Source organism: Canis lupus, chromosome 9 (genome assembly GCF_011100685.1).
Source record: "Canis lupus familiaris isolate Mischka breed German Shepherd chromosome 9, alternate assembly UU_Cfam_GSD_1.0, whole genome shotgun sequence".
Taxonomy (NCBI): domain Eukaryota; kingdom Metazoa; phylum Chordata; class Mammalia; order Carnivora; family Canidae; genus Canis; species Canis lupus.
Window position 1 is genome coordinate 22,322,974 of NC_049230.1, and position 27,923 is coordinate 22,350,896.

General features: G+C 50.7%; 2 protein-coding genes and 1 long non-coding RNA gene across 13 annotated transcripts in view; 1 reads left to right on the plus strand and 2 right to left on the minus strand.

The window, feature by feature from the left end:
* WIPF2 (WAS/WASL interacting protein family member 2) overlaps nt 1-193 on the minus strand; it is a 52,604-nt gene extending 52,411 nt beyond the window's left edge. For 4 of the 5 annotated variants that reach the window (XM_038547385.1, XM_038547388.1, XM_038547387.1 and 1 more), the window contains exon 1: nt 5-193. The gene's annotated coding sequence lies outside the window, so the exon portion shown is untranslated. The remainder of the gene's footprint in view (nt 1-4) is intronic. The other variant, XM_038547391.1, reaches the window with a different exon arrangement.
* A 1,318-nt stretch (nt 194-1,511) lies between these two features.
* On the minus strand, nt 1,512-26,876 carry RAPGEFL1 (Rap guanine nucleotide exchange factor like 1). Of its 5 annotated transcripts, none has more exons than XM_038547394.1 (17): nt 25,982-26,876; nt 23,111-23,189; nt 22,065-22,200; nt 21,736-21,833; nt 19,824-19,936; nt 19,403-19,570; nt 18,376-18,473; nt 18,141-18,263; nt 17,399-17,577; nt 17,193-17,283; nt 16,576-16,626; nt 16,145-16,232; nt 15,895-15,959; nt 15,447-15,501; nt 13,215-15,202; nt 11,315-11,394; nt 1,512-1,738 (listed from the first exon to the last, which is right to left on the minus strand). In XM_038547394.1, exons 1-15 carry the CDS (start codon nt 26,499-26,501, stop codon nt 15,078-15,080), a joined length of 1,989 nt encoding a protein of 662 aa, XP_038403322.1. In that variant the 5' UTR covers nt 26,502-26,876; the 3' UTR covers nt 1,512-1,738; nt 11,315-11,394; nt 13,215-15,077. The 5 variants fall into 5 exon arrangements, with proteins under 5 accessions (XP_038403322.1, XP_038403320.1, XP_038403321.1 ...); XM_038547392.1 differs by having other exon boundaries at nt 15,447-15,525; XM_038547393.1 differs by lacking the exon at nt 11,315-11,394 and having other exon boundaries at nt 15,447-15,525.
* LOC111097356 lies at nt 12,962-21,147 on the plus strand. Of its 3 annotated transcripts, none has more exons than XR_005364394.1 (6): nt 12,962-13,111; nt 13,226-14,936; nt 18,109-18,182; nt 20,308-20,467; nt 20,748-20,882; nt 21,089-21,147. It is a non-coding gene; the product is annotated as an uncharacterized LOC111097356 (long non-coding RNA). The 3 variants fall into 3 exon arrangements; XR_005364395.1 differs by having other exon boundaries at nt 13,092-13,377; nt 14,766-14,936; XR_005364393.1 differs by having other exon boundaries at nt 13,092-14,936.
* Nucleotides 26,877-27,923: the final 1,047 nt, after the last annotated feature.

Consider the following 27,923-nt stretch of genomic DNA (forward strand, 5'->3'; position numbering starts at 1 on the left):
GTACCCAGCCTCCTCTGCCTCTTTCCGACCTGGCCGCAGCTGCCCCGGGAGCGAATCCTCCGCCACCTCCGCCCCGGCTTCGTCCCGTCCTGCTCGCTCCCCGGCAAGCTCCCTCTCTCGCCGCCGCCGCCCCTTTTGCCAACCCGGAAATGGATCTGCTCCCACCGTCCCCAGCGTCCGCGAACAAAATGGAGGCGGGGGAAAGAGGAGGAGGGAGCAGGGAGCGAAGGGACACTACACGCATGCGCTCCTGGAAAGCCCGCCCCCTGCTGGCGATCATAAGGGCGGAAGCCGTAGGGTAGCCGCCATCTTGGGAAGGTCTCGAGAATTTCCCCTCTTCCTTCTAAAAGCAGGGTTTGCAACTTTGGCTGCAATTGGAGTCGTCAGCGAAGACTTAAGCAGATAGCGAAGCCCAGAGATTCTGATTTAATTGGTCTGGGGTATGGCCTAGGCATCGAGATTTTTTTAATTGCGCAGGTGAAAAAATAAAATTGTGCAGGTGAAGCTAACATGTTGCCGAGGCGGAGAATCACTGAGCTAGAGTCTTGAATATACCCTCTCCATCTTCATTTTACCGCGCGCGCGCGCACACCCACACACGGACCCCATAAATGTCTTTCACTAATTTCGAGTCAACGAAAGGATCCGCCTCAGTCAACCTTGCAAGGCCCAGTAGTCAAGCTCCTGTTGTCATAGCAACAGAGAGGCAGGCCCTTGCTAACAAGTCATCCTTAACGTCATCTTAGCCACCTGACCCTAATGCCCGTCTTTTTCGCGGGGCGTGGGGGCCGTGGGGGGGGGGGTCCCTAGTTTCCAGGGCTGGGGAACAGTGCTGCGGACACCTCCAGCTCCTTGAGGTCCGAGGAGGAATCCTGTGCCCTCCCTGGTGGGGCTGCTGTCAACTCGTTCCCAACTGAGTAAGGATCCCTCCCTAGTCCACTCACAAAAGCTCTTTCCCACCTTAGCAAACCCCATTACCTTCTATCTTCAAAATGCTGTTTGTGTCTCTCCTTGAGTTGAATCCAAAGTAAGGGGACGGGATTGGGACTTAGTTTCCACTACTCACTAGTTGTGTGCTCTTGGGCTTTAGCTACCCTGTCTGTTCAATGGGGCTAATAGTGCCTGCCTGTCTCCACTGTTTCATGGGGTTGTTGGGGGGCTCAAATCAAGTAATGAATGGAAAAACATGTGATAAACCATAAGTTGTTTTATTTTTGTTTTCCTTCTGTTCTGCCATGAGTAGTGCTAGGCAGCACCCACTAGTCAGTGTCACAGTGTTCACTGAGAACCTGCTGTGGGCTAGGCACCACAAGATGGTTACAGAGGTGACTAACAGCCTCTGTTCTCAGGGAACTCACTGTGTGGTGGGTAGAGTGGATGTAAACAGCTAGCTGAGATGCGAGTCAGCATGTAATTAGTGCCATGGGGATGTATGTGCTGAGAGAGGTCAAACAGGGAGGGATTAACTCCTGCTGAAGAATGGGAGAACGTTTCATAAATGGAACTGGGCCTTGAAGGACGAATAGAATTTTATTACCAGTCAGAGAAGGCAGGGAATGCATTCCAGGCATAGGGATCAGTGGGTGCAAAGGTAAAAATGTTCAGGTATGTAGTCCAGCATGTCTGAAGGTAGGGTGATTGAATCAGAGAGATGGTAGCCCCAAACTCCCAGTTCTTCAACTTCATGTCCATCCTGTCTCCTTCTTCACCGTATACCGTGTGGACCTGCTTTCTATCACTGAAACACAGTAAATACATGGCTTCTCAAGACTTTTGTGCTAGCTCTACTATGCCCCTTCCTCATTCTTCAAGACTTAGTTCAAATGGCCCCTCTTCAGAGGCATTCCCTGCCCACTGTAGCTAATATAAGTATCCCCCTCCCCCATTCTCTATAATATCGTTCTATGATAAAGGCAGCCGCTGGGGTGGAATACAGGGACATCTCCCCTGGGGAACTAGACATTGGTTTCATGAAGAAAGTGACATCTGGGATCCCTGGGTGGCGCAGCGGTTTGGCGCCTGCCTTTGGCCCAGGGCGCGATCCTGGAGACCCGGGATCGAATCCCACGTCGGGCTCCCGGTGCATGGAGCCTGCTTCTCCCTCTGCCTGTGTCTCTGCCTCTCTCTCTCTCTCCTCTGTGACTATCATGAATAAATAAATAAAATCTTTAAAAAAAAAAAAAAAGAAAGAAAGAAAGAAAGTGACATCTAAGTGAGGCCTAATGGGAAAATAAGAATTGGGCAGGGGCAGGAGAGAGAAAACCATTCCAGAGCAGAGAGAGGTTATGTGCAAAACGAGAAGAATCAAAAACTGAAAGCATTTTGATGTGACTAGGGCTCGAATTTATGAGAAAGGCAAGAGATTAGGTGAAAGAAGTCATAACATCTGACGTTTAATTAACATCATGTTACTGTGTAACACTGGCACAACTTCACATGTCATAACTCATGTAATCCTCAAAATAACTTTCTGAGTCCGTACTATTACCCCCAATTTACAAATGAGGAAACTGAAACACAGCATCCTGCCCGAAGTCACATACCTACAAAATAGCGAACTGTGGGATTCCTGGATGGCTCAGCGGTTAAGTGCCTGCCTTCAGCCCAGGGCGTGATCCTGGAGACCCAGGATCAAATCCCACGTCAGGCTCACTGCATGGAGCCTGCTTCTCCCTCTGCCTGTGTCTCTGCCTCTCTCTCTCTCTCTCTCTCTCTCATGAATAAATAAATAAAATCTTAAAAAAAAAAATAGCGAACTGTCTCCAGAGTCTGTGCTATTAATGCCCATACCAAGTAGTCCTGTGTTGTCATTTGTAATGTGATTTTCCAAAATGGTGAAAGACTCTTGGTAAAGTTCTGAACAACACAAAGCAACCCAGTAATTTTATTCATAAAAAGGACAGGTTAGGGACACCTGGGTGGCTCAGTGGTTGAGCATCTGCCTTTGGCTCAGAGCGTGATCCCGGAGTTACCAGGATCAAGTCCCACATCGGGCCTCCTGCATGGAGCCTGCTTCTCTCTCTGCCTATGTCTCTGCCTCTCTCCCTCTTCCTCTCTCTCTCTCTCTCTCTCTCTGTGTGTGTCTCTCATGAATAAATAAATATTTTTTTTAAAAAAGGACAGATTATATTAAGTTTGTGCAGAAATAATCCATGCTTGTACTCCCCTTTTTTTGATAATGTGACAGGCCAAGTACCTGGGAGACCTTCTCCCCCAAAACAACAAAAGAATAATATTGAAAAATATCTTAAGGGATCCCTGGGTGGCTCAGACGTTTAGCACCTGCCTTCGGCCCAGGGCGTGATCCTGGAGTCCTGGGATCGAGTCCCGCTTCGGGCTCCCTGCATGGAGCCTGCTTCTCCCTCTGCCTGTCTCTGCCTGTCTCTTTCTCTCTCTCTCTCTCTCTCTCTCTCTGTCTATCATGAATAAATAAATAAAATCTAAAAATGTAAGGAATTCAAAACAAAGTAAGCAAAGGCAGGGTTTCTAGAAAGAGGTAAGTAGAACACTGAGGCAGGTTTTTGCTCTAGGGACATTTGCCTAACTGTGTGAACCTGAGCTTTTGCCAGTGGCTCATGGAAAAAGGAAACACCTCAGAACCTCCTCAACAGGGTATTTTTAACAAAATGTTTTCCTTCACAAAAATGAGACCCCCCAAAGAAGTACAGGGCTCTATTTCTGGTAAGGGTGAATCATAAATAAGCCTGTCTCCTCCTCCCTTGGGTATAGAGTTAATGGATATAGGTTATAGGCTTAGATAGGGTTGTTTTTTTTTTAATAAATGGAATTTTCACATGGAATGTCCAATCATGAGCCATGAGGAGCCCAGGATAATTCTTAGTTGTGTGGATGCGTCCCTTGCATTGCAGCATTCTAGCATCCCTGACCCCTGCCTACCAAATACCTATACCACATCCTTATCATTGTGATAAGCAAAAAAGCCTCCACAAATTTCCAAAATGCCCCCGTGGAAAACCACTGCCCCAGAGTACACTGTCAGGTTGACAGGAGCCAATCTATGAAGGACTTTATTATCTGTTATGAAAAGTTAGATTTTTTCTTCTGGGTGAGAGAGAAACCAATTAAAGGTTTAAGTGGGGTAGTGCCATGACCCCTTTTGCCTTCCAGAAAAATCTCTCTGACCGTAGGATGGAGGATAGATTAGATGGGGCCAGATCAGAGGCAGAAACACCTGTGGACAAGAGGCTGCTGTGGACATCTAAGAGAGAAGCAATGGTTGCCTACGCTGAGTGCCAGCTGGCACCAGCTGGACACAAAGACTTGGGAGGCAAGGCTGCCTGTCTCCAGAGCCAAAGGGCTCAAGTTCCAGTTCTCCCCACTACTGAATGGGGTGAGACTTTGAGCAATTTATTCAACCTCTACCACCCTCAGGCTTCTCATCTACAAAATGAAGATAAGACTGTGGAATGTGTCCAAAGTGTGTTCACACTTGGAAAGCACCCACTAATCTTAGCTATGATCATTATTAGGTATGAGCAATAGAGATGGAGAGAAGTAATTCTAGAGATATTTAAGAAGTGGAATGTGAGGGCCAAGGATAGGGAGAAGCCAAAGATGACTCCCAAGCTTCTGGCTAAACTCCTGTGTGTACGTGATACCAACACTTAGCTTAGAGAGGCCAGGGCTGTGAATGAACCTGAGGAGCCTGGTGAGGAAGGAGGCAAGAGAGGTCCAGTGGACAACTGCACATTTGGATCTGGAACTTAGAAGAGCAATCCTGGCCATTTGGGACTCCTAACCTATGGTACCTACTTTCCAAAGATGGCCCCTATCAACCCTCGTATTCATCAAATCTGGGCTGACTTGTGACAACCTTTATTTACTGCAGCAGAAGTCATGCTGTACCAGGTACAGGACTAAGCTTTAAGAAGACCTGGCAGCTTACAATCTTGCCTTTGGGACCCGTAAGCTCTCACATGATAAATCAACTACTCTGCCACAGAGATCATCTGGAGAGAGAAGCTTGGACATGGAGAAAGAGAGTTCCAGCCATCCCAGTATTCCAGTGGTGCTACTAGAGTATGAGACAAGCAAACCAGCCATCTTGGATGTTCTAGCTGCCATTAGACTTCTAACTGCAGCCATATGAGACCCCCCAAGTAAGACAGCAGAACTGTCCAGCCAAGCTACTGACAAGCTGGTGGATCACGAGAAGTTATAAAACAGTGGTTGTGGGCAGCCTGGGTGGCTCAGCGGTTTAGTGCAGCCTTCAGCCCAGGGCCTGATCCTGGAGACCCGGAATCAAGTCCCGTGTCAGGTTTCCTGCATGGAGCCTGCTTCTCCCTCTGTCTGTGTCTCTGCCTCTCTCTCTCTCTCTCTCTCTCTCTCATAAATAAATAAAATCTTTAAAAAAATAAAAAATAAAACCGTGGTTGTTTTAAGCCACTAAGTTTAGAATAGTTGGTTATGCAGCAATAGATCCCTACACAGAATGAAATTGATGAAATCTAAGGCCAGGTGTATAGCGAGAAGAGAAGAAGGCTTAACACAGAGCCAAGGCACCCCACATGCAAGGACCAAGCTGAGGGAGAAGGCTTATAACGGAGGCTGAGATAAATAGGATGGAGGGAAATCCTGAGAGCGTAGTGTCCTGGAAGTGGTGATAAGTGCTCAGGAAGGAAGAATGGTCAGAAATATCAAATGCCAGTGAAAGAACAGTTAGATAAGTGTCCCTTGGATGCAGTAACATGGGAATCAGTAACCTTGACAAGAACAGTTTCAGTGAATCCTGAGGGTGGACACCAGATGCAGTGGGTTGAAGAATGAAAAAGCAACAAAACCAAACAAACTGGAGTTATGGTTTGGGTTCTGTTTTTTTTAGAATTACTTCTATTGACCTGGGTGAATCTCACAAGCATGATGCTGAGAGGGTAAAGTTGCTGAACACTATACCTGGGAGGACAGTATTTATAAAAACTTTTAAAACATGGGAATATTAAAAACCTTTAAAACTCAATAATAAAAAGACAATCCAATTAAGCACTGTGAAAAGGACCTTGAAGTGAATTGAACAGTGTCCCGCCCCCCCCACCCTCAATTCACGCTCGCCTGGAGCCTCAGAATTTGACCTTATTTGGAAGTAAGGTCTTTGCAGATAAAATTAGTTAAGTTGAAGTCAAGCGGATCAAAATGAGGTGAAGTGGATTAGAGTGGGCCCTAAATCCAATGACTAATGTCTTTAGAAGAAGAAGAGAGGACTCAGACACACACAGGGAAGAATGTCATGTGAAGACAGAGGCAGAGATTGGAGTGATGAGTGTATAAGTCAAGCCAATAAAGTTCACACAACCAGAAACCATCTTAATAACTTTAAAATGAACAGTTGAGTGGGTTTCAGTATATTCTCGATATTGTGCAACCACAACCACTAATTCTGGCATGTTTTCATCACCCCAAAAAGAAACCCTATACCCATTAATGGCCTCTCCCAATTCTCCTTTCCTCCCACCTCCTGCTGATTGCTAATCCACTCTCTGTCCCCTGGCAACCACTAATCTACTCTCTATCTTTGTGCCTCTGCTTATGCTGGACATTTCCTATAAATGAGAATCATACAATATTTAGGCTTTTGTTCTTGGCTTCTTCTACTTAGCATAATGTTTTCAAGGTACTTCCTCTGTTGTACCATGTATCAGGACCTCATTCCTTTTTCTGACCAAATAACATTTCGTTTTATGGATATACCACATTCTAGTTTATCCACTCATCAGTTTGAGTTGTTTCCACTTTTTGTCTGTTACAAATAATGCTGCTATAGAATACTCTTGTACAATTTCTTTTTGAGGTGATGAACAAGTTCTAAATTTGATTATGGCAATGGCCACACAACTCTGGTTATGCTAAAAGCCATGGAACTACACTTTACTGTATGTGAAGTATATCTCAATAAAATGGTTACTCCCCAATGCAAAAAAAAAAAAACCTATATTGTTTTGAGATTATATGAACACAGTAAAAGTTTATGGAAACATGGAAATGACACCACACTCATGAAACTGGTTGTCTCTGGGGAGAAAGGAAGGGGATGTGACAGGGGATGGGTACCAGGGACCTCATCTGCAGGGCATGGTTTTATTTCTTAAGCTGGATGGTGGAGACATGGGTGTGCATTATATTAGTCTTTAAACTTTTTGCACGATTGAAAAATTATACAACACATTTAAAAATGACTTTTTAACACAAATGAATGATTGGGATAAACAGGATATTTGCAAGATGCAAAAATCACCAAATACTAACAACCAAGAGAGAAAAAAAAATGTATCTTTTTCATGGAGAGATCTAGCAATCCCTCCTTGACAAACTCTACCATCACTGATGTGAGCCAACCTGGCATTATTTGCCACCTGGTATAATGTTATTAACAACATCACCTATATTCTCCTCTAGAATATTTAAGCTCCAGAAAACCACTAGAATAAACTATGCTGTCCAATTTCAGAGCCACTAGCTACATGTACCTATTGAATAATTAAAATGTGGCTAGTCTGAATTAACATATGTTGCAAGTATAACATGAACACCAGGTTTCAAAGACTTATTACTAAAAAAGGTAAAATCTCTCATTAGTATTTTTATATCAATTACATGTTGAAATAACATTATTTAATATATATTAAGTTAAAGAAAATATATTATTGGGATCCCTGGGTGGCGCAGCGGTTTGGCGCCTGCCTTTGGCCCAGGGCGCGATCCTGGAGCCTGCTTCTCCTTCTGCCTGTGTCTCTGCCTCTCTCTCTCTCTCTCTGTGTGACTATCATAAATAAATAAAAATTTTTTTAAAAAAGTCAATGTCATTGGAAAAAAAAAGAGAAGAAAAGGAGCTAGTCTATATTAAAAGAGACCAATGGATATAAGAACCCAATGCAATGAATGGGCCCTGATTGGATCAGGATTTTTTTTAAGATTTATTTATTTTTTTATTTTTTTAATTTTCTTATTTATTTATGATAGTCACACAGAGAGAGAGAGGCAGAGACACAGGCAGAGGGAGAAGCAGGCTCCATGCACCGGGAGCCCGACGTGGGATTCGATCCCGGGTCTCCAGGATCGCGCCCTGGGCCAAAGGCAGGCGCCAAACCGCTGCGCCACCCAGGGATCCCAAGATTTATTTTTTTTTAAGTAATCTTTAGCCCCATCGTGGGGCTTGAACTCAAGACCTCAAGATCAAAAGCAAGAGTCATGCTCTACTGACTGAGCCAGCCAGGTACTCCTCTCTCTTTTTTTTTTTTTTTTTAAAGTTTTTAAAAAGATATTTTTGAGACAACCTGGGAAAATCAAACAGAGACTAGATATTAGGTGATATTGTAGAACTACTACTGACTTTCTTAGGCGTGATAATGCTGTGGTGGATATGTAGGAAATTGTCCTTATTCCTAGGAGGTTCCTGCTGAGGCTTTTAGTAGTGAAATGATATTATTTGCAACTTACCTTCAAATAGCTTGGCAAAAGAAAAAGTGTGTGTGTGTGTATGTGTGTAAAGAGAGAAGAGGGAGAAAAAGTGGGAAAGAGATAACAAAAGCAAATTTAGCAACATGATAATTATAGAATATAGGAGGTTTTAAGGATATTCACTGTACTAATCTTTAAGATTCCTGTGTTTGAGTTAATTTGAGATGAAAAGTTGGGGGAGGGGCACCTGGGTGGCTCAGTGGTTGAGTGTCTGCCTTTGGCTCAGGTTGTGATCCCAGGGTCCTGGGATTGAGTCCCACACAGGCTCTCCACAGGGAGCCTGCTTCTCGCTCTGCCTGTGACTGCCTCTCTCTGTGTGTCTTCATGAGTAAATAAATAAATAAATAAATAAATAAAATAAAATCTTTAAAAAAAAAGAAAGAAATGTTGGGGGAAATAAAAAAGAAATGAATGAGAGATGAGGATGTGGAGACAATCCTTTCCAGAAGTTTGGCCTTGAACTGGAAGTGACAGAGGGGACGGTAGCTGGAAAAGGCCTGCAGGGTCAAGGGAAGTGTTTTTAAAAATAGGGAGTTGAGAAGGTTTAAATGCTAAATGGGAAAGAGTCACCAGAAAGAGAAGAATGGAAGATACAAGCTATTCTGGTCAAACTTCTGACTCATGCCTGGGGATAGACCGTATGAGAGATGCAATATTCCCCTGAGAAATATTCTACCCTCCTCCCTGTCCCCAAGTGTAGAGAAAGTAATCTTGGTGGTGACACCTAGTGGATTCAAAGGGCACTACTTACGTTCTTCACTCTCCTATACACCTGATCAGGAGGGCAGCATATTGTGCTGGTCCTCTGACCACTCCAGATCATTTTCACCCTTTTGTTCATTGCTAGACTAGCCTTGGTTGTACAATGCTACTAAGTGAGTTCGTCTTCTCCCCACACAGCCCACAGAGCCCTTGATCACATCTCATGTCTCGACCACTCTCCGCACAGCGAGACAGAACTCAGGCAGAGTGGAGAAAGGGACCAGAAAGGATAGTCTCTCCACCCCCTACCTATAGTCAAGTGGCCACTGCAGCCTGGTGAGTGCAAGATGGACATTTCTCAGTTATTCAAGCTCTGGGGATTGTTGTAGATAAACAGTGGGTTCCGGAGTCAGAATAACAGTTCAAATTCTTGCTAGCTGTGAGACTTGGTCTCTTTGTACCTCTGATGAGAAATTTCTCATGATCTCAGTTCTCATCTGGAAATTGAGACTGGTAGAACCAACCTCTTTGTTGGAAATTAAATGAGAGAACCTACATAGAGCCAAGCATAGTGGGTTGGGCGAAGGACACGCTTCCAAATGTCAGTCCTCATCATCACTCCTGAAAGGGAGCAGATGACGGAGGGGTCTGAAGATGGCGAAGATGGGGACAAGGAAAATAACCCATACCACTTTCTCTGTCCTCCCTGGGGTAGAGAAATGGGGACAGAAAGAATTGGCCCCTAGAATCCTGCCCCAGGGCATGGAGTCCTTCAGGGTGGGATCAGAACCCTTTGAGGAGGCCAGAACCTGTGCAGCCCTCACACATCTGGATCCCCTGGGGACCAGTCCAGAAGGGAAGCACTGACCAGTCTGCTTGACTGGAGTGGTCATTGATGAGCAGTGCCTCCCAATGCCTCTTACCCGACTTTCCACTTCCACTCTTTGGCCATCAAACCTGTTTTAGGGGAACCTGGGTGGTTCAGTGGTTAAGCATCTGCCCTTGGCTCAGGTTGTGATGCCAGGGTCCTGGGATCGAGTTCCTCATGCAACAGGCTCCCGTGGGGAGCCTGCTTCTTTCTCTGCCTGTGTCTCTGCCTCTCTCTCTCTCTGTCTCTCATGAATAAATAAAACCTTAAAAAAACAAACAACAACAACAAAAAACAACCCTGCTTTAAGTCCTAGGTCATGTCTTTCAAGAAGCTTTCTTTTATGATCCCCCACCCCGTCCCCAGACCAATAGTGAATCTCTTTGGCTCAATCCCATCTTGTGTCTTGCCCACTCATACAGATACTATTTCAACCAACCTAATTTATTCATTCAGCAAATACGTATTGAATGCCTTCTCTGTGCCAGGTACCATTCTAGGCTCTGGAGAGCAAACAAGACATTCATGGAGCTAAGAGCTGACATTCTTGTAGGACAGTAGGCATGAAGAAAATACACAAAGAAGTAAATATGATGTCAGGGAGTGATGAGTACCTTGAAGAAAATACAGGGGGGTAGGGGAAAGAGAGGGAGGGGTGGGTGAGATGGGATCTGCATGATCAGGAAAGCTCAGGAAAGAGCAAAGGTGATTCCCTTAGACAGGATTGGGTGTTAGTTTAGGAACAGTAAAGCAGTCAATGTAGCTGTTGTGGGGTGAGTGAGAGGAGAGGGGGTAAGTGATGGGGTCAGAGAGGAAGGATTTTGATTTTTTTTAAAGATCTTATTTAAAAAAAATAAAGATCTTATTATTTATTCATGAGAGAGAGAAAGGCAGAGACACAGGCAGAGGGAGAAGCAGGCTCCATGCAGGGAGCCCGACATGGGACTCGGTCCTGGATCTCCAGGATCAGGCCCTGAACTGAAGGCAGTGCTAAACCGCTGAGCCACTCAGGCTGCCTGGATTTTGATTTTTAATGTGTCATCAGCAAGAGATTTTAATTTGTAATGATCTGAATGGTTTTAGTTGAAATATCTACAGTGAAATGTATAAATCTCACACCTTAGTGAATACATACACACATAACTACCCCAGGTCAAGACACAAAACATTTTTGGGGGGCCTGGGTGGCTCAGTCAGTTTAACGTCTGCCTTTGGCACAGGTCATGGTCCCAGAGTCCTGGGGTCGAGTCCCACAATGGGCTCCCTACTCACCGGGGAGTTTGCTTCTCCCTCTGCCTGCTTCTCCCTTCTTCCTCTGCCTGCTGCTCCCTCTGCTTGTGCTCTCTCCCTCACTGTCAAATAAATAAATAAATAATTTTTAAGAAAAAGATATAGAACATTTTTATCACTACAGAGGGCTTCTTCATTCATGCCCTTTCTGTCAACATTCTCCCATTCCCATCAAGTAACCTCTATTTTTACTTCTAATCCCCATAGGTTAATTTTGCCTGCTCTTGAACTTCTCTTAAATAGAATCCCACAATTTGTAGCCTTATGTGTCTGGCTTTTTTACTCAATATAATGTTTGTGAGATTCATTCATGCAGGTAGTAGTTGTCTGTTCTTTGTTATTGCTATGCAGTATTCCATGGTAAGAATATACCACACTTGATTTATCCATTCACTTGTTGAAGGCCATTTAAGCTTTTTCCAGTTTCAGTGTCATTAATAAAACTACAATCACTAGGGCAGCCCGGGTGGCTCAGCGATTTAGTGCCACCTTCAGCCCAGGGTGTGATCTTGGGGTGCCGGGATCGAGTCCCGCGTCGGGCTCCCTGCATGGAGCCTGCTTCTTGCTCTGCCTCTCTCTCTCTCTTTCTCATGAATAAATAAATAAAATCTTAAAAAAAAAAAACTATGATCACTATTGTCCATGTCTTTCGGCAGACATAAGCACTGATTTCTCTGGGAAGTGGAAATTCTGGGTCATAGGTTAGGTGTACATCTAGTTTTAGTAGACACTGCCAAGCAGGTTTCCAAAGTGGCTGTACCAATTTATACTCTCGCCAATGGTGTATAAAGATTCCAGTTGCTCCGCATCCTTACTGATACTGGTATTGCCAAGTTTTGTTTTGTTTTTAAGATTTTATTTATTTATTCATGAGAGACACAGGAAGAGAGGCAGAGACATAGGCAGAGGGAGAAGCAGGCTCCCCATGGGAAGCCTGATGTGGGACTCGATCCCAGGATGCCAGGATCGCAACCTAAGCCAAAGGCAAATGCTTAACCGCTGAGCCACACAGGTGTCCCTGCCTCTGCTTTTAATTTTAGCCATTCATGATCTGCTTTAGGTTTTTCACAGAGCAATCTGGCTACAGTGTGAGAACCAAGTGGTTGGATCAGGGTTGGGCTGGGCAGAGGAAGCCGAGACACCAGGTAGGAGGCTGATGTGGTCATCCAGTGGAGGTTGGTGAGTAGTCTGCACTAGGTAGTAATAGAAGAGTGATAGAGAAGTGGACCAGCCATGTTCTGGAATTGGAGCTGGCAGGACTGACTGATGAGATGAGGGAGGGATGAGAAGGAAGCCTCAAGGCCAAGTCCTGCATTCTTGCCTTGAAAACCTGGGTGGGTAGATGAGAGGACCATGTTCTGAGATGTAGAAGACAGCAAATAAGAGATGTGTGACAAGGGGAAGATTAAGGGCTTCTGTGTAGCTTTTTGAATATATGTCATCTCCTAGAGCTTAAGCTCTCTTTAGAGCCAAACTGTAGGCTCTAGAAGCCCCCCATCTTAGCATAAGTGGTAGATGTTGGTTGTGTGAATGATGCACCCTGTCTGGGTAGTGGCTGGTGGGTGTGTATGGTGGGTGTCCCCTGCAGGGACAGACCACCATTAGGGGGCCCAGTACTCCCCCCTCACTCGCCTGTAACTTGACCTTCCACTAGGACTTCCCAGCTACCATCTTCCACCTTCTGGTGTTAGAATTTAATGAGGTCACACGTCTATGGCACCTAGAACATGGAAGGACTCAAACTTCCACTTCCAGTCAGTATGTGACAAGTCTCATGAGGTTGGCACCGTTCCCTCTCATGCACATGTTGAGTTAGTCCAGAACAGCCCGGCTGATGGGCCCAGTGCACTGAGTGGGGGTTCCCCCCTCTTCCCTCCCTCACCTTTTCCCCAGCTTCAGAGAAACAGAATGGAGAACGGCAAGCAGCTTGATTCATAGACTTTATCAGCTTCTTCTCCACCCAGCGGTTTCTGCAGACAACCTAGCCTGTACAGGACACACGGTTCACTCTGGCCAAGCTGGGGAGCAGTGGGTCAGGCATCAAGGTTAGGGGTGGGCAGCAGCTGAGACCGGATCAGTGGAGCCCAGTGCTTGAGGAGGGAAATGGGAGCTGTGTGAGAAGGCTGCCACGCAGAACCAGGAGGGAAGGATGGCCATAGGGAGAGAAAGGTGCAGGACAGCTGCAGGGAGGGCACAGGGAGTGGGAGGGGGCCCTATGGTCACTGCCTAAGGGATGGAGGAGGTGAGACAGGGTGCCTGTGCAGGTGGGGATGAGGGTGGGGAGAGTCCATACACATTTTCTGTGGCAGGAACAAGACAGACCACTGTATAAAAGGGACTGTACAACGTAACCTATGATACAATGTTTACATATGATACAAGGCTCTTCCCCTCTTTGAATTTTAAAAAATAAATTTACAATTCCAGAGCTTTTGGTAAAAAATATATACACCCCCAGAGCAGGAGCAGCAGCTGCTTTGGCTGCTGCTGCCACTGCCTCTTCGGAAAGGAGAGAGGTGGGCCAGAGAGAAGAGGGATGAGGCTGTGCCAGGAAACCTCACCCAGTAGCTGCCAGGAGCCCTGTGCCCCTCGGCCCTGGAGGCCCATGCAGGAGACAGTGGGAAGACAGAGAGGTATTAAAGGCATCACCACAGTCCAGTTTTGCCTTTATGGTCTTGGCCATTCACTCCCCTCACTTCTGGGGGCTGCCTGCCCAGGTACAGGGGTCCACCCCCTCCCAGCTCAGATGGGGAAGACCCAGGAGGAGTCAAGACAGGGGGAAGGATAGAGACCATGTTGTGGGTGTCCCACAGAAGGGCCAGAAGGGGGTTGATTGCTCCCCTCTGAGCAGTAGACACTCCAAAAGCAGGAGTGTGGGCAGCAGACACCCCCAACTCCTGATACCGCCACATTCCACCCTGCAATGCAGAAGGAGTGTCCTGCAGGCAGCTTAGGCCTGTGTTTCCCTGAGCATCTTTTACCCTCTCATTGGACCCCACCCAGACACCTGGGGAAGCCTGAGTTGGGGACTCACAAGGGCTGACGGGTAACCCCTCCCACCTGCTGCTGCCCCCTGCCCCGCGAACAGCTTCACCCACAGGCTTGGGCATGCAGGGCAGCAAAAGGAGCTGAGCAGGGAGTGGTGGGGGTGGGGAAAGCACCCCACACCATCACAGGGCAGAGTAGACCAGGGTAGCACCAAACCCTACACACATCACCCTCTCTCAATTACCAGATGCATTCCTGCTTCTTAAAGGGGACAGGCATACACACACACAGACACAAGGGCAATATAATATTCCAGGGGGGTACATCCAGGGCTCCCAGCCCTGACCAGGGAGAAGGCGGACAGGGGTGGAAAAGACAGCTGCCAATTCCCTCCCACAATTCCACTCTGTGAGACAGGAGGGTGGGCAGCTTTCCTGTCTGCTAGGGAGGAGATTGGAAACTCCATCTCTAGAACGGACCTCAATGGGAGAAGACAGAGGAAGGAGCACAGTGCCCCCCTTCCCTGCGAGGGCAGGAACCAGCAGAATGTGGTTTTGGCTTGAAGGAGCAAAGGGGAGAGGACTTCAGCAGGATGAACAGGCTTATGAGTCCAGGGGTAAGTCCATCCGACTCTTTCCTAAGGGGCAGGAAGTTGCTCCAGCAGAAAGATGTCAGAGGTGGTTTGGGACATCGTGCAAAGTGCTTGAGTGCCAGGTGCCCGAGGACCTTGGTGAGGCGCCAACCAGAACCTCTGTTCTTACTGACTATTAGCCTCCAGCTTGTAGGAGAGCTCAAAGAGGAGGTTCTGGTTGTCGATGACCTGGAACTGGCGCACATAGGCCTTGGTCTGCAGGTGATGGGGGGACGCCTCCATATCCAGGCCTGGGTGCATGACAAGAGAGAAGTGTTCAGGCTCCCAGCCTCCCTTCTTGCTCTACATGCATACCAGCCAGAGGACAGTGGTGTGGATTGGGACAGGTGTTGGGCATAAGGGCCCCTGGGGAGGCCAAGGAGAGGCTGGAGAGCTGACAAGTTTAAGGAGATAAAGAACTGAGTAGGGACTCCTCCCAGAACCCTCCCAACTCAGAGCTCTGCCTGCAAAGCTCTCAGAAGCCAGGGTACTCACAAAGGGGCCGACTCCGGTATTTGCGGATTGTCCTCACTTTTTCAGCCACTGAATGCTGGGAGATGACAAGGAATGAGCCCTAAAAAGGGTATGGAAAGATGCTCCCCCCTCTAACGCTCCCCCTGCTCCATTCTCCAACTCTGCTGGTTTTACCCTACTCCCTCCAGGGTCAAATTCTGGAGGGTCTCTGAAGAACCAAAGGAGGGGTGTAATGGGCAGGAGGAGAGGTAGTGTTGCGCACCTCCCCCCCATCCCTGTCCCAGCCCCAGCTGCCTGTCAGCTTTGCCACCCTGTGGGCGGGTTGCCACAGCAATGCCACCAGGGACAGTCAGGAGTCTGTCAGGCAAGCTGGGCACCGAAGAGGAAGGCTGCTGTCTTTAGGGGGCTGCCAGGAGAAGGGGAGGGATGCCAGCCCCCACTCCTGGGTCAGGGCCGGCAGGCCACTCACCAGCTTCTCAATGTTCACCAAACCATCGACAAGGGTCTTACTCCCCTCGTGCAGGAAAGTCAAGTCTAGAGGATAGAAGAGAAGCATATGTGAGAAAGAAAAGAGGAGGTCCAAAGGGCCCTCCCTCTCCCCCACATCCCTCACTAGGGGTCTCCTGTTCAGGTAGGCACTCTGAGCTGAGTGACAGGGGGCCAGAGCCAGAAGTGAGGCATGGAGAATGTGGCTAGAAGAGCACAAGAGTGACTCTCACCTTTGAGGATCAGAGGCACGAAGGGAATCACAGGAGGCTTCATCTTGGAGATCACTTCTCGGTAGCTTTTGTGGTTCCGGCAGGGGTCCTGATATTCCAGGGAAGAGAAGTAAAGGGACGGATAGTTCCCATGGACCTTAAAGATGTCCTGTACTCCTCCCTCATCCCCCTGCTTTAGATCCATCTCTGATCAGAGAGGGGTATGCACGGGTGTCTAGCTGGGGGTGAGGTAGAGAGGGGCTTGACTGTTCTCCTCCCTCCTCCATGGAAAACTGGTTAGCAATCCTCCCCCACCTCCCCTCCCAGCATGGGGTGGGGGCAGTCTCAGGCGCTGAAAACCTTGAAGGGAAGTTTGAGGAAGAAGGTTTATGGGAACAGGGGGTTTTTGGGGTACAAGTCCAGGAGCAGATAAAAGAGCTGAACCCACTCACTGTCAGGTTCTCAAATTTGCGGAACAAGTTTTTGAATTTCCCTGGCAGCTTCTGCAGAGGTTGAAGGAAGGAGAAAGAATGTCAGAGCAGAGCTCCTTGGGCTTCATGGCATCTCTGGCTAATCCTCAGGTGTCAGAGGGGGAAAGGGCCTGGCTCTCTTGCATGGGGCTGGCCAGCTGGTAGGTGGGGAAATAAAGCCAGCCCTTGGTACCGTCTAGGGAGCTGGAAGCTGCCTAGAGGAATGAAATTCCGAAGAATTGGAGCCTCTCTGCTCAGGCATTGGCCATGAACTAGGGGCCTCACTGAGTGTTGGGTGAAATCCAGTTATCCAAGTCTGTGACCTGGCCTGGGCTGCCTACCCTCCTCCCACGGGGATTCTAGCTTTTTACTAATTTGCCCAAGGACAGGGTCCATTAGCCAAGCTACATGCCCTGGGGCTGGACCTGCCAGAAGGGGGAGCCTCCTTCTGTCCAGGCACCTCTAGAGGCTCCCTGGTGGCCAGCAGAGGATGCAGGGGCAGGGGCGCAGGGGACGCACTGGGGTGAACCCAGGAGGCCAAGATCCCGAGCAGGGCCAGCACAGGCGGTGGGGGGAGGAGAGGGCAGCGGTGTCATCACCTCCCAGGTGAGCCGCAGGCGGCTGACCGCAGCATTGTCCAGCCCCATGACCACAGCATAGAAGGACAGCAGGTCCTGGTTCTGCTTGCAGCTGCGGGGGCGTGGGGGAGGGGTTCGGGGGTCAGTGCGCGCTCAGGGGCCTCCACCCCCCAACCCCTCCACTCCCCCCCCCACTCCCCCACCCCCAGCCGGCTGGCCACACTCACATGGCCGCGATCTTGAGGAACTTCTTGAGCAGCTGTGCGCGCTTGCCTGGGGCCTCGCAGAGTAGCACCTCAGTGGCCACCCAGTGCGTGACCTCGCTGCAGCGCTGCAGCAGCAGCTCCAGGTTGGCTGTCTCTCGGCGGCCGCGCTCCCCATGGAACACGTAGTCCACGAATTCCAGCTGCGGCCATGGTGGCAGCGGGGCGGGGGGGGGGGGGTGGTGGCAGGCAGGTGGCAGGTGTCGGTGCGTACCCACGGAGGGAAGGGCCAGAGGGTGGCAGAGGGAGGGGTTGCAAAGAGAAAGAAACGGGGACAAGCCGGGTTGCAACAGAGACAGGGGTGGGGGGGGGAAGCAACATTAATAATACACCACTCTATTGAGAACTTACTAGGTGCCAGGTCCTTGAACCATCTGATAGACATTATTGTAACTGCCTTATATTCTTTCTTTAATAGAGAATAGTTTAAAAATACTAACCATGGATCAGGTTCTATGTAAGACCCACCTTACTAAGGTGGGGGGGGGGGCTTGTCTCCCTCTTTGCTCTTGTTTTTTTTCCTCCCAGATCAGGGATATAAGGCTTAGATGATCTAGGGTGAGTTGGGGTGAATTGCCCCAGGATACCCTGGCAGCCAACCTTCTAATCCCGAGGTTCAGCTGCACACATTGCCCATCTCCAGACCACCCATGTTGGCATGTTTCTCCCTCCAGGTCCCCAGCCCAGCACTAGCTACAGTCCCCACCTCGTGCACACATCGGAACAGCTCCCAGTGGAAGGCAGTAAGGTGATTGGCAACGTCCTCAGGCTCCACTCGGTGGATCTCTGTGTCTCCCGGGGAGACCTGGATCTCCTCAGGGAGGGGCATCTGGTGGCAGGCAGGGCCACAGGGGCTGGACTCCACTCTGGGCTTGTGAGTTTCTGCCCATAGCCCCTCTGGGCCCTCGCTCCCAGCCCAGGCCTTGTGGCAGAGTTCTTACCAGGGCCTCATAGCTGTCACGGGTGCAGGCAAACAGATGGCTGTTGATGCCCAGTGTGGTGAAGACACAATCTTCAGTCGGCTGGAGAAGGACCTTCTCTGCAGGAGAATGAGCTGCTCTGCCTCAGCCCCGGCCACCTGCACCCTCCCACACTCCAGCCACTGTCTCCATCCCTTCTGGAAACTCTTAACCCTGCACGAACATGTTCTAGACTCATGGGATTCGTGTTATCACCAGTTTATGCCATATTTATCTGAACTTTTTCAAATAATGATTTCTCTTGTGTTCGTAACCTCCTTTTTACTCCCAACATTCTTCCACAGCTGTTCCCTCACTGTATCATCCCCATGACACTGGAACATTTTTTTCCTTGCCTCAGAAGAAAAGGGCTCTGGCTACATTGCAGGCTTTCTGCCTTTCCACAGGGATTGGAGGCCCACTGCATGTGTTTTAGCCTCAAAACCATAGCATCCTCAGATGCTCTGTGAGGTTAAAGAACCAGATCCCAAGATGAGTACAGAGGCAAGAACCTAGATCAGAATCCAAGTGTTTTGGACCAGTGTTTCCCAAACCTTAGTATGCACAGGAATCACCTGGAAACTTTGTTAAAATGCTTACTCTGAATGGGCAGGTCTGAAGTAGGGTCTGAGGGATTGCAGTTTAAAAAAATTTTTTTTTTATTTATTTATGATAGTCAGAGAGAGAGAGAGAGAGGCAGAGACACAGGCAGAGGGAGAAGCAGGCTCCATGCACCGGAAGCCCGATGTGGGATTCGATCCCAGGTCTCCAGGATCGCGCCCTGGGCCAAAGGCAGGCGCCAAACCGCTGTGCCACCCAGGGATCCCAGGGATTGCAGTTTTAATAAGTTCCCAGGTGATGCTCAATGTGGCTGGTCCCAGGACCGCACTTTGAGGAGCCAGGGCCCAGAATTCCTCTTTGCCCCTGCCCCAGGGCTTGAGTTTCTCCTCTCCTGCCCCCCCCCCCCCCCCCGACTCCACTACCCACCCCAGCTCTTTCTGAGCCTCACCTCCGGAGGAGGCCACAGCTACCAGGATGAGGGAGTCCTCACGCCCTGCAGGTTCCTCCGAGTACTGCAATTTTTCTGTCACAGAGCCCAGAATGTCCTGCACAGATGCGGAGAGGCGGCTGCGTATGGTCACGTAAGAGTGGTCAGGCATGTACACCCGGCAGAAGACTGGGCAGAGACAGGAAGTGGCTTCTCATTAGAAAGCAGAATGGCAGCACTGGCACAGCCCCCTCCAGAGCACATTAGTCTCCCACCCCATCTCACCCCTAGCCCTAAAATGGTTGGCTTCTGAAAAGAGACTGTGAAAAGGACAGGTTCTACTACACAAGGAGACTGCACTGAGGGTGCCCAAGACCCAGAGACCCCAAGGGGCCCTCAGAGCCACTCTGGAAGCTCTGCCCATCTTAATGTACACACTCACTCTCATCGGAGCCCCGGAAGGCCACTCGGGTCTGCAGACAGGAGTCAATCCGACGGAAGTGACGGAAGAGTGGCTTCACTTGCTTGCTGGGAGCCTGGCTTTCCTCTGGGATCCTGCCATGGACACAGCTGGGCGTCAGGAAGTCCTGCCACGCATATGGAGTGCCAGGCAGGCAACCGTCAAGCAGGGATTATCAGAACTGAATCAAGGATGAACCAGCACCAAGTTCAGAAAGTGGTGAAGGAAGTCAGAAGAGAGACAATGGCCAGCATGGAACAACTGTCAAAGTGACTCAAATCAGATGCCACCTCTTCCATGATTTCTCTGATCCACCCCACCCACCAGGAAAGGTCACTTTTTGGCCTCAACTGCTGTAGGACACTGGGCTAATATTTGTTTATGTGCGTATCTTATCTCTTTTGCAAGACTAAGAGCTTTTGAGGGCTGGGCTTAGTTCTTCCTGAATTTTTTTTTCACCCTCCAGGCCTAGCACACTACTTGGCACATGGTAGGTGTAGGTCATCTGCTTGTTTGCTGAATTTTGCCGACAAGGACTTCACAGCCTGGGAGGGAGACAGACGTGTATGCCGTTAGAAGTAGCGACTTCTAACACGAGGCTGGAGGTGTTGGGTGATATAACAAAGGTACAAGGAGAGTTTTGTTGACACGAGGGAGGGGAAACTTTCATCGGGAAGACAGCATTGACCTGGGCCTTGAAAGACAACAGAAAGAGAAGTGGGTGCAGGGTGGTCCTTCGGGAGTGGACCATATACATGACAGCAAGAAATTGGGATTGGGAATGCCCAGGATTCAGGGAATGGTAGGGTGTGTAGGGAGTGTCATGGGGGCTGAGGGACGTGGGACATGAGGCAGGAGTGTTGAATGCTGTGCAAGGGTGTTGCAATTTTGTCTTGTGGGCAATAGGGAGCCCTGGATGGTTTTGGAATAGGAGCATGATGTCGTCAAATGGGAAGGAACTCTCTGGTGTCAGCATAAGAAGGGAGAGGATGCAAGACCATGAGCTGAAGCCCTGGGCAAGAGGCTGTGGCAATAATACAGGTGAGAGCTAATGAGGTCTGAATGAGGGTTGTGATGGTGGAAATGGAGTGGGGGGAGACTGAAATGGCCAGAGGGATGGACGGACAGACTGACACAATGGGGTCCTGAAGCTGGCTCACAGTGGCTCATGAGAACAGATTATGAAATTTGGCGATATTCTGCCTATGGGTCCTTTTTTTTAAAATTTTTTTATTTATTTATGATAGTCACACACACAGAGAGAGAGGCAGAGGGAGAAGCAGGCTCCATGCACCAGGAGCCCGACGTGGGATTCGATCCCAGGTCTCCAGGATCGCGCCCTGGGCCAAAGGCAGGCGCTAAACTGCTGTGCCACCCAGGGATCCCTGCCTATGGATCTTTAAATAGCCATTAATAAAAAAATGTCCTATAAACTTCTAGCCAAATTATTACCACAGAAGGTAGTATTCTGTTTTACCATATTTTGCTATTATCTATCGTCTTGGAGTTATTTACCTCTCTGGTATTTGGTGAAAATACTAGATAACGGCCTACTACTACACATTTCTTCCCAACTTCACATTCAGTGACGTCATGTTGCTAGCTGGAAATCAGCCAATGGGAGAATTTACATCATGGGAATCAGCAAAAGCTACAAATTGGGACTTTTTTTTCCCCCTGAAGTGCTGGTTGTTAAATATGTACCAGTACACAGTTGGATTAACAAATAAATGGATGGGAAACGTGACTGGAAGCCATGCTCTGTGCTACACTCTAGCAAGAGAAAGGGGCTAAAATAAAACTGAATTGGAGTCAAAAGGCCAGAGGCAGTCCCCGTAACAGGGGAATATGGGGGACTTCTGTCCTAGCCCCTTCCCCAACCCATCCCCCTCACTTTAGCTCCACTGTTTCCACAAGCTGGTGCAGTCTCAGTGTGTCCTCTCGGAGGTCCTGGTAAAGGGACTCATCCTTCATAATCAGCAGGTACAGATCCTGGGGAACAAAGGAGAGAGAAGGTAAAGGCAGGGATCTCATCCCAAGCATTGCTATTAGCAAGGGCCAGGGCAGGGTCTCCATGTCTTAGAACATAGAGGAGCCATATAGACTGAGGTCCACTGGCATCTTCTCCTTCCAGGTACCCAGCTTAAGGAGTATGGCTCCTTCAAAGGACCCCCCCTTCCAGAGCTAATAGCCTGTTCACCCACCTTCTCTTCCCAGGCCCACCTTGATGATGCGGCCGGCCCCCTCTTCCTCCTGCAGCAGCCCCTGGTAGGTGTCCAGGAAATGAAGGAGCATGGCCAGACAAGCCTGCTTCCGGCCCAGCCCCTCCGGGCCCTCCATACCTCCTGCCCAAACAAAACTGACCCCTTAGTTAAGAAAAAGCCCTGGGCAGGCAGACCCGAGGAAACTGGGAAGGGAGATGAGAAGCAGTGGGAGGTTTAACCCTCCCAAATAGCCTTGAGGTCTGGGGCCAGGGGAGAAGGGTGGTACAGGGGTCCTTGGAGCCAAAACCGCCTCATGCCTCAGCCTGGGCTTTTGCTCAAAGTAGGTAGGGATGGCACCCAGTTGACCACACCCATCTGACTATATCCTGCCTATTAGAATTTCACTTGAAGATGCCCTGCCTGGACCCACCCAAGCTCTGATCAGCCCATAACCTGAGGTCAATGATGCTTACCACAAACCTGACCATACCTCAGTGTAAGGCCTGGTGTTTTCTAAGAGAGCCTATGGTATTCTACTCATTTACAATTAGATCCTAGAATAACTCAGCGAGAGGTCCTATGCTTACATGAGACCCTACGAATAGCCTGGCCAGTGGCCTGTCTCTAGCATCTCTAGCAGACCCCACTAAAGCACAGCCAGTGACCTGATGTTTACATAGGACCCTATAATAACCCACTGGGCAACCAGATGTTTAGAGCAACAATTCAGTGGGGAGAGAAGCACCCTTAATAGAATAATAACACCTTACATTTGCACAGGGCTCTGCTGTGTCTCCAAAGCACTCCCACATCTCTATCAGATTGATCTCCACAGCAGCCACATAGGTAGGCAGCACAGGTGTTATTTACCTCCATTTTACAGAAGAGGAAACTGAGGCCCCAGGAGATTAGGTGGTCTGCCCAAGGTCAAACAGCTGTGAGTAAAACCCTTGGAATTGAAACCCAGGAGTGTGTCCTAGGGAAGCACTGAGCTTCTGATGTCACATGGGCAGGGAGAGTGGCTTCCTCCTGACCTCCCCTATTGCAAGCTCCATAAAAGGATATTACTGGTGTAGCTCCTGCAGAAATTTCTCCGTGGGGAGGAAGAGAGAATGGGTGAGGACGATGTCATCCAGCAGGATATCTGTAGAGATCAATTGGTGCCACTGATGTCAGGCAGGCACTTCCAGAACCCGACCGGACACTCACTACCCCCTTCTCTTGCCTCCTAGAGTGAGTTCTCCTTAGCCAGCCTGGAGCCCGAGCCACCTGCCCTGTCATGCTCTACACAAGTACGCGCGTGCGTGCGCGTGCACACACGTGTGAAGGTTCTGGGCAGCCGCTGCGGGGGTGGGGTTGGCAGCTGCCAAGGCAGCTGGAGGGAAGGAGGGGGCGCCCTTTGATGGCCACGCCCACTACTCTTCAATGTGCGTGGGAAGCTGGTCAGATAATACAGCAAGCTTGAGATCTGCCCCAAAACAGAGAGAGATCACAGAAGTGTCTCTAGACAAAGAACTTACAAACACAGAGGTTAGGGTCAGTGGTGTGTGTGTGTGTGTGTGTGTGTGTGTGTGTATTCCTCCTCCCTTCCCTACTCCCTACCTAACAGCTTTGAGTTCCAACTAAGCAGGTGAAACCAGCTCCATTAAAAGGGAGAGGGAGTGACTGCCATCTCTTTGATCCCCAAAGCCCTTAAATAGAAGCCCTGTGTCCTCTGGATGCCCAGAGATGGAAGGGTTAATAATGGAAGGGTGGAGGGGAGTGGCTCTCACCACCTTTTTCCCCTCCACTCCCCCATCTGGGCCTGGCTCAGCCAGTCAGCCAGGTACAAGGTCGCCCTGACTTGCAGCCAGCCCTGGGGTGGGGCAGGGCAGCCTGGCACACAGAGACACGCAGGGAGCAGGGAGGGAGCCAGGTGTCCTCACCAGGACAGGTTAGGGCCAGGTCCCCAGGCACTACCCCAGGACAAAACCGAGGCTTCTGAGATCCTTTGGCTTACCATCCCCTGGCCTCTGATTCTAGCCATGAAGGTAGAGGAGGAGAACCAACACAAGATCCTCTACTTCAACTGTTGCACTTCACAAATGAGAAACCGAGGCCCAGAGCTGGGAGGGACTTGCCTGGGGCTTGAGTAGGAACCCAGACTCCTGAGTCTTTGTTCTTTGCTCAGTATGCCTGAGGCAAGCAGCTTGTCAGGGTAGAGCACAGTGGTTAGATAGGGCTGCTCAGATGTTTGCGAGTTTTTGACTGGTTTGAGGGTAACTTCTGTAAGTCCTCCCTCCCACACAACCTGGGAGGAAGCCAAGATGGCTTGACAACACTGGTTGTACTGGAGAGTATCAGAGTAGCAGGTTAAGCTGATTTTCATTTACCCTGGGACTGGTTTGAGGTTCCTCAAACCAGTTACGCTGGAGATCTAGCTTGCCAGCCCATATAATAAGGTGACAATCAATTCAAAAGTTTTTCCCCATGGGAGACCAGGTAGAGTGTGTGGCACCAGGTCCCCGTGGAAGGGGAAAGATAGAGCCTCCCTTTCCCTTTTTGCCTAGCTAGCCTGCTAGTTTCTTAAAGTGAGTCTGAGAGCCCCAGCCGTGGGCAACAAGGAGTAGGGATGCCCAACACCCTTCCTATCTCATGGGAGCGCGAAGCCAGAGTAAATGAAGAAGAACATGGGGCAGAGTGGGGGAGATGCTGCTATGGGGGCTACAGTTTAGCTTCTGTCTCTTCCAAGCCAGGCTCTGGTCCAATGCACAGCCTCCCTAGGAAATGTGTCATAGAGACACAGGGTGTGTGGTGTAGGCGGGAAGTTATGGTTAGGAGAGCTGTGTGTGTCTGATATTTTTCTAATTAAATCCAAAAGGTGTCAGCTCCCCAGGGCAACGACAGCTGAGCCAAGGAGAGGACCCAGGTCTTGAGAAAAATCTGGGGGAGTGGTGTCCTAGTCCACATGCCAAGGTCCAGGCTCCCTGCAGAGTTCTAAGAGCAAAGTGTGAAACCCCCATCTTTAGGCCCTCAACCAGGTCTCCCATCCTCAGACCCTACTGGGCTTAGGGAAATGCTGAGAGGCAGACCTAAAGACCCATCGGTCTTCTACCTCCACCACTAACCAGTAGCTTGGGGCCTCAGTTTCCTCAAAGTCCCCTTGTTAGGGGAGCTGGTCGGGAGTGGTGAAATAGCATATCATTTAGGGAATAAGCTTCTCAGGGTGTGGCTATTATTTTTTAAAGAGGCCATGTGCTGACGCCTGCCTTGGGAAGGGCAGGAGTCGGAGGGGCTCAGAACCCCCTGGGTGCTGCAGGGTCCTGATGTCTGTCTGCCCAGCCACCTCTCCCCCAGCAAACATCTTCTGAGTCAGCCCCCAACTAGAACACCTCCTTCCCCCAAAGCTGCTAAGGACAATGCATCCCTTTGCCGGAGCCGGAAAGGCTGCTTCGGCCCCCTGTGCCTATTGGGCATTGCCCCACTGATGGGCCAGCCCTGAGCTCTGGGGCTTCTAGACAGAAGCAGGGACTCCTAGAAGGTCCCTAAGGTCTTGGAAAGCACCTCTTGGGGTGGGGGTGGGGGCATGGGACACCATCAGCTCTGGGCAGCTTCCATCTTAGTGTGTCAGGCCTTAACTTGGGGCCCCAGGAGGAGGTAGTCAACATCAGGCACCCATGAGAATCTGTGGGTAAAACGTCCAGGAGAAAGGAAGGGTGGCTTAAGGAGAGAATAAGGTTCAGCGTCTCCAGCCGGTGGGTGAGGCTGCTACAGGGAGGAAGGTGGCACTGCCGCTTCCCGCACAAGGGTCTCCGTTCCTCTCCTAGGCCGCTGCCCCACTTCAGGTGACCGCTCAACCCCACACCGAGGCTGCCGGCAGAGCGCCACCCCCACGGTCCAAGGGCAAGGAAGAGGAACCAGGTAACAACCCCCTACCCCAGGATGGATGAGCCTTACCTGAGGCGGCGCTGTCCCTGGTGGCCCCTCCGGCGAGCCGCTCCAGCACCCGGTTCAGAAGATGCTCCGGCCGCTCGGGGGCGCCCAGGGGGGCCCAGGGCGGGGAAGTCAGGGGCTCGCCCGGGGACAGCTCGTCAGAGGAGTACGAGGAAGGGGAGCGCAGGGGCCCCCCTCCCCCGAGTGGCCCAGGCCCCGGCACCTCCTCGAGCTGGAGCCAACAGGGCCCCCCGCCGCCGAGCTCCTCCGCGACCCCCGCCGGCTCTCCCCCTTCCTCTTCAGGGGGCGGCTCCAGCCCCGGCTCGGCGGGGGGCTCCCGGAGGAAAGCTGGGAGCAGCAGGCGAGACACGCTCTGACGCCGCTGCAGCGGCCGCAGTCCCCCGGCTGGACCGCCGCCCCCGCCAGGTCCCCCGCCCCCGCCAGGCCCGCCGCAGCTCCCCGGAGCCCCGCCGGGACCTCCCGCCACCGTTCGCCCCGCCAGCTGCGACGTCTGCTTCTTCAAAAATTTCTCCAACGGCTTCATGCCCCCCCCCGCCCCTCTCCTCGGGGCCGCCGGGGGACCCAGGTGTCCCAGGCGCGGGCGGGGGGGGCGGGGACACGATGCTCAGAGCCGGAGGGGCAGAGCGGAGGGCTGTGCCAGGCGCCGGACTGGGGGCCAGAGGTGCCCGAGGCTCGCTGGCCGGGGTCCAGGGGCCAGTGGCCCGGGGGGGTGCCAAAGGGAGAGAGTGCTCGCTCTCAGTGGCCCCCCATGTCGGTTGCAGCCGCCACGCAGCCCGGAGGGCGGGTAAGCTGCGGGGCCAGTGCCCCGGGCTCTGCGCTCCTGGGCCGGGCTGCGGCGGCAGAGACAGCAGGCGGAGCGCAAGGCTGAGAGGACGCGGCGGCGGCGGCGGCGGCTGCGCTCCTGGCCGGGGGGAAGGTGGCAGAACTGAGACCGCGCCCCCTCCCCCAGTCCCCGCCCAGTCCCCGCCCCCGTCCTTCCTGGGCCCGCCCCCTGGGCCGCGCGAGGCTTGAACTTGGGCGCTGGGGCTGGCCTCGAGGCAAAGCGGGAAATCAAGAAATCCAGAGGGGCTGAATAGGATTGGCGTCGGAGCAGACGCAGAAATTACGGGCAAAGGTGATGGAGTGATTTACTAATGGAGAGTGATTCCTGGCTTGGGGGGGGGGGTGGTTTGCAGGGGCTTTTTATCATTTCAGAGTAGGGCAGGTGTGTGGCCTGCAACTTGGACTTACCTGTACTCAGGTGAGACCTAAAAGATTGCTGATTGGGTGTCCATCACTCTCAACCCCGACAGTATGGTCTGTTGCCATATTTGTGGTCTTTATCTTCCTTCTATAGGAACGGCTGGAAAGGCCTGGGGTGGATTGGCATTGGCACTGGGGGCGGTGCCCATCTGCCCTTTCTGGTAGGGCACAATAGGTGGTGAGGACCTGGCTTGTGAGAGGCAGGTACTGGCAGGCAGGGAGCAGCAGGTTGTGGCAGGTCTAGTTGAGGTGAGAAGAGACAGGAGGCAGGGGGGAGGAGATGAGGAGCACCAGGGCACCTGACCCAGCTGGCAGCAGGAGAAAGCAGGGCCACAGAGATGTGACAAGCTCCAGAACTGCCAATGTCCTTAGGCATAGAGAGCCCCTCCAGAGTTGACATGGCCATGAAGCAGGGACAGTAGTGCTAGTTTGCACTCTAAATGATCTTTATTCTTGATGCCTGTGCCAGGAGCATTCTGTCCCTAAGGATACACTGCCCCAGAAGGAGGAGTTGGGTGTAGAGACACACTCAGTGTAAACACATCAAGGTTAAAGTAACAAGGTGGGGGGAGTGGCACCAGGTTCCGGAGGGACTGAAGCTCCTTGGATAATGCCCCACCCCTGTTTACTGTGCGGGGACCAGGCAGGGACAGGAATGCTAAAGACTGGGAGTGGTGGTTGAACTGAGTAGGGTGTGGACTAC

Bases quoted from the DNA above. Each gene is read 5' to 3' on its own strand.
- RAPGEFL1 (XM_038547393.1), bottom strand. From the start codon at position 26,501: ATGAAGCCGTTGGAGAAATTTTTGAAGAAGCAGACGTCGCAGCTGGCG. The intron at 17,284-17,398 runs GTGAGTGTGGCC...ACGCCCCCGCAG, and splicing joins TTCCTCAAGATCGCGGCCAT to CTGCAAGCAGAACCAGGACC. The intron at 15,526-15,894 runs GTGAGTGGCCTG...TACCCTTTTTAG, and splicing joins TGGTGAACATTGAGAAGCTG to GGCTCATTCCTTGTCATCTC.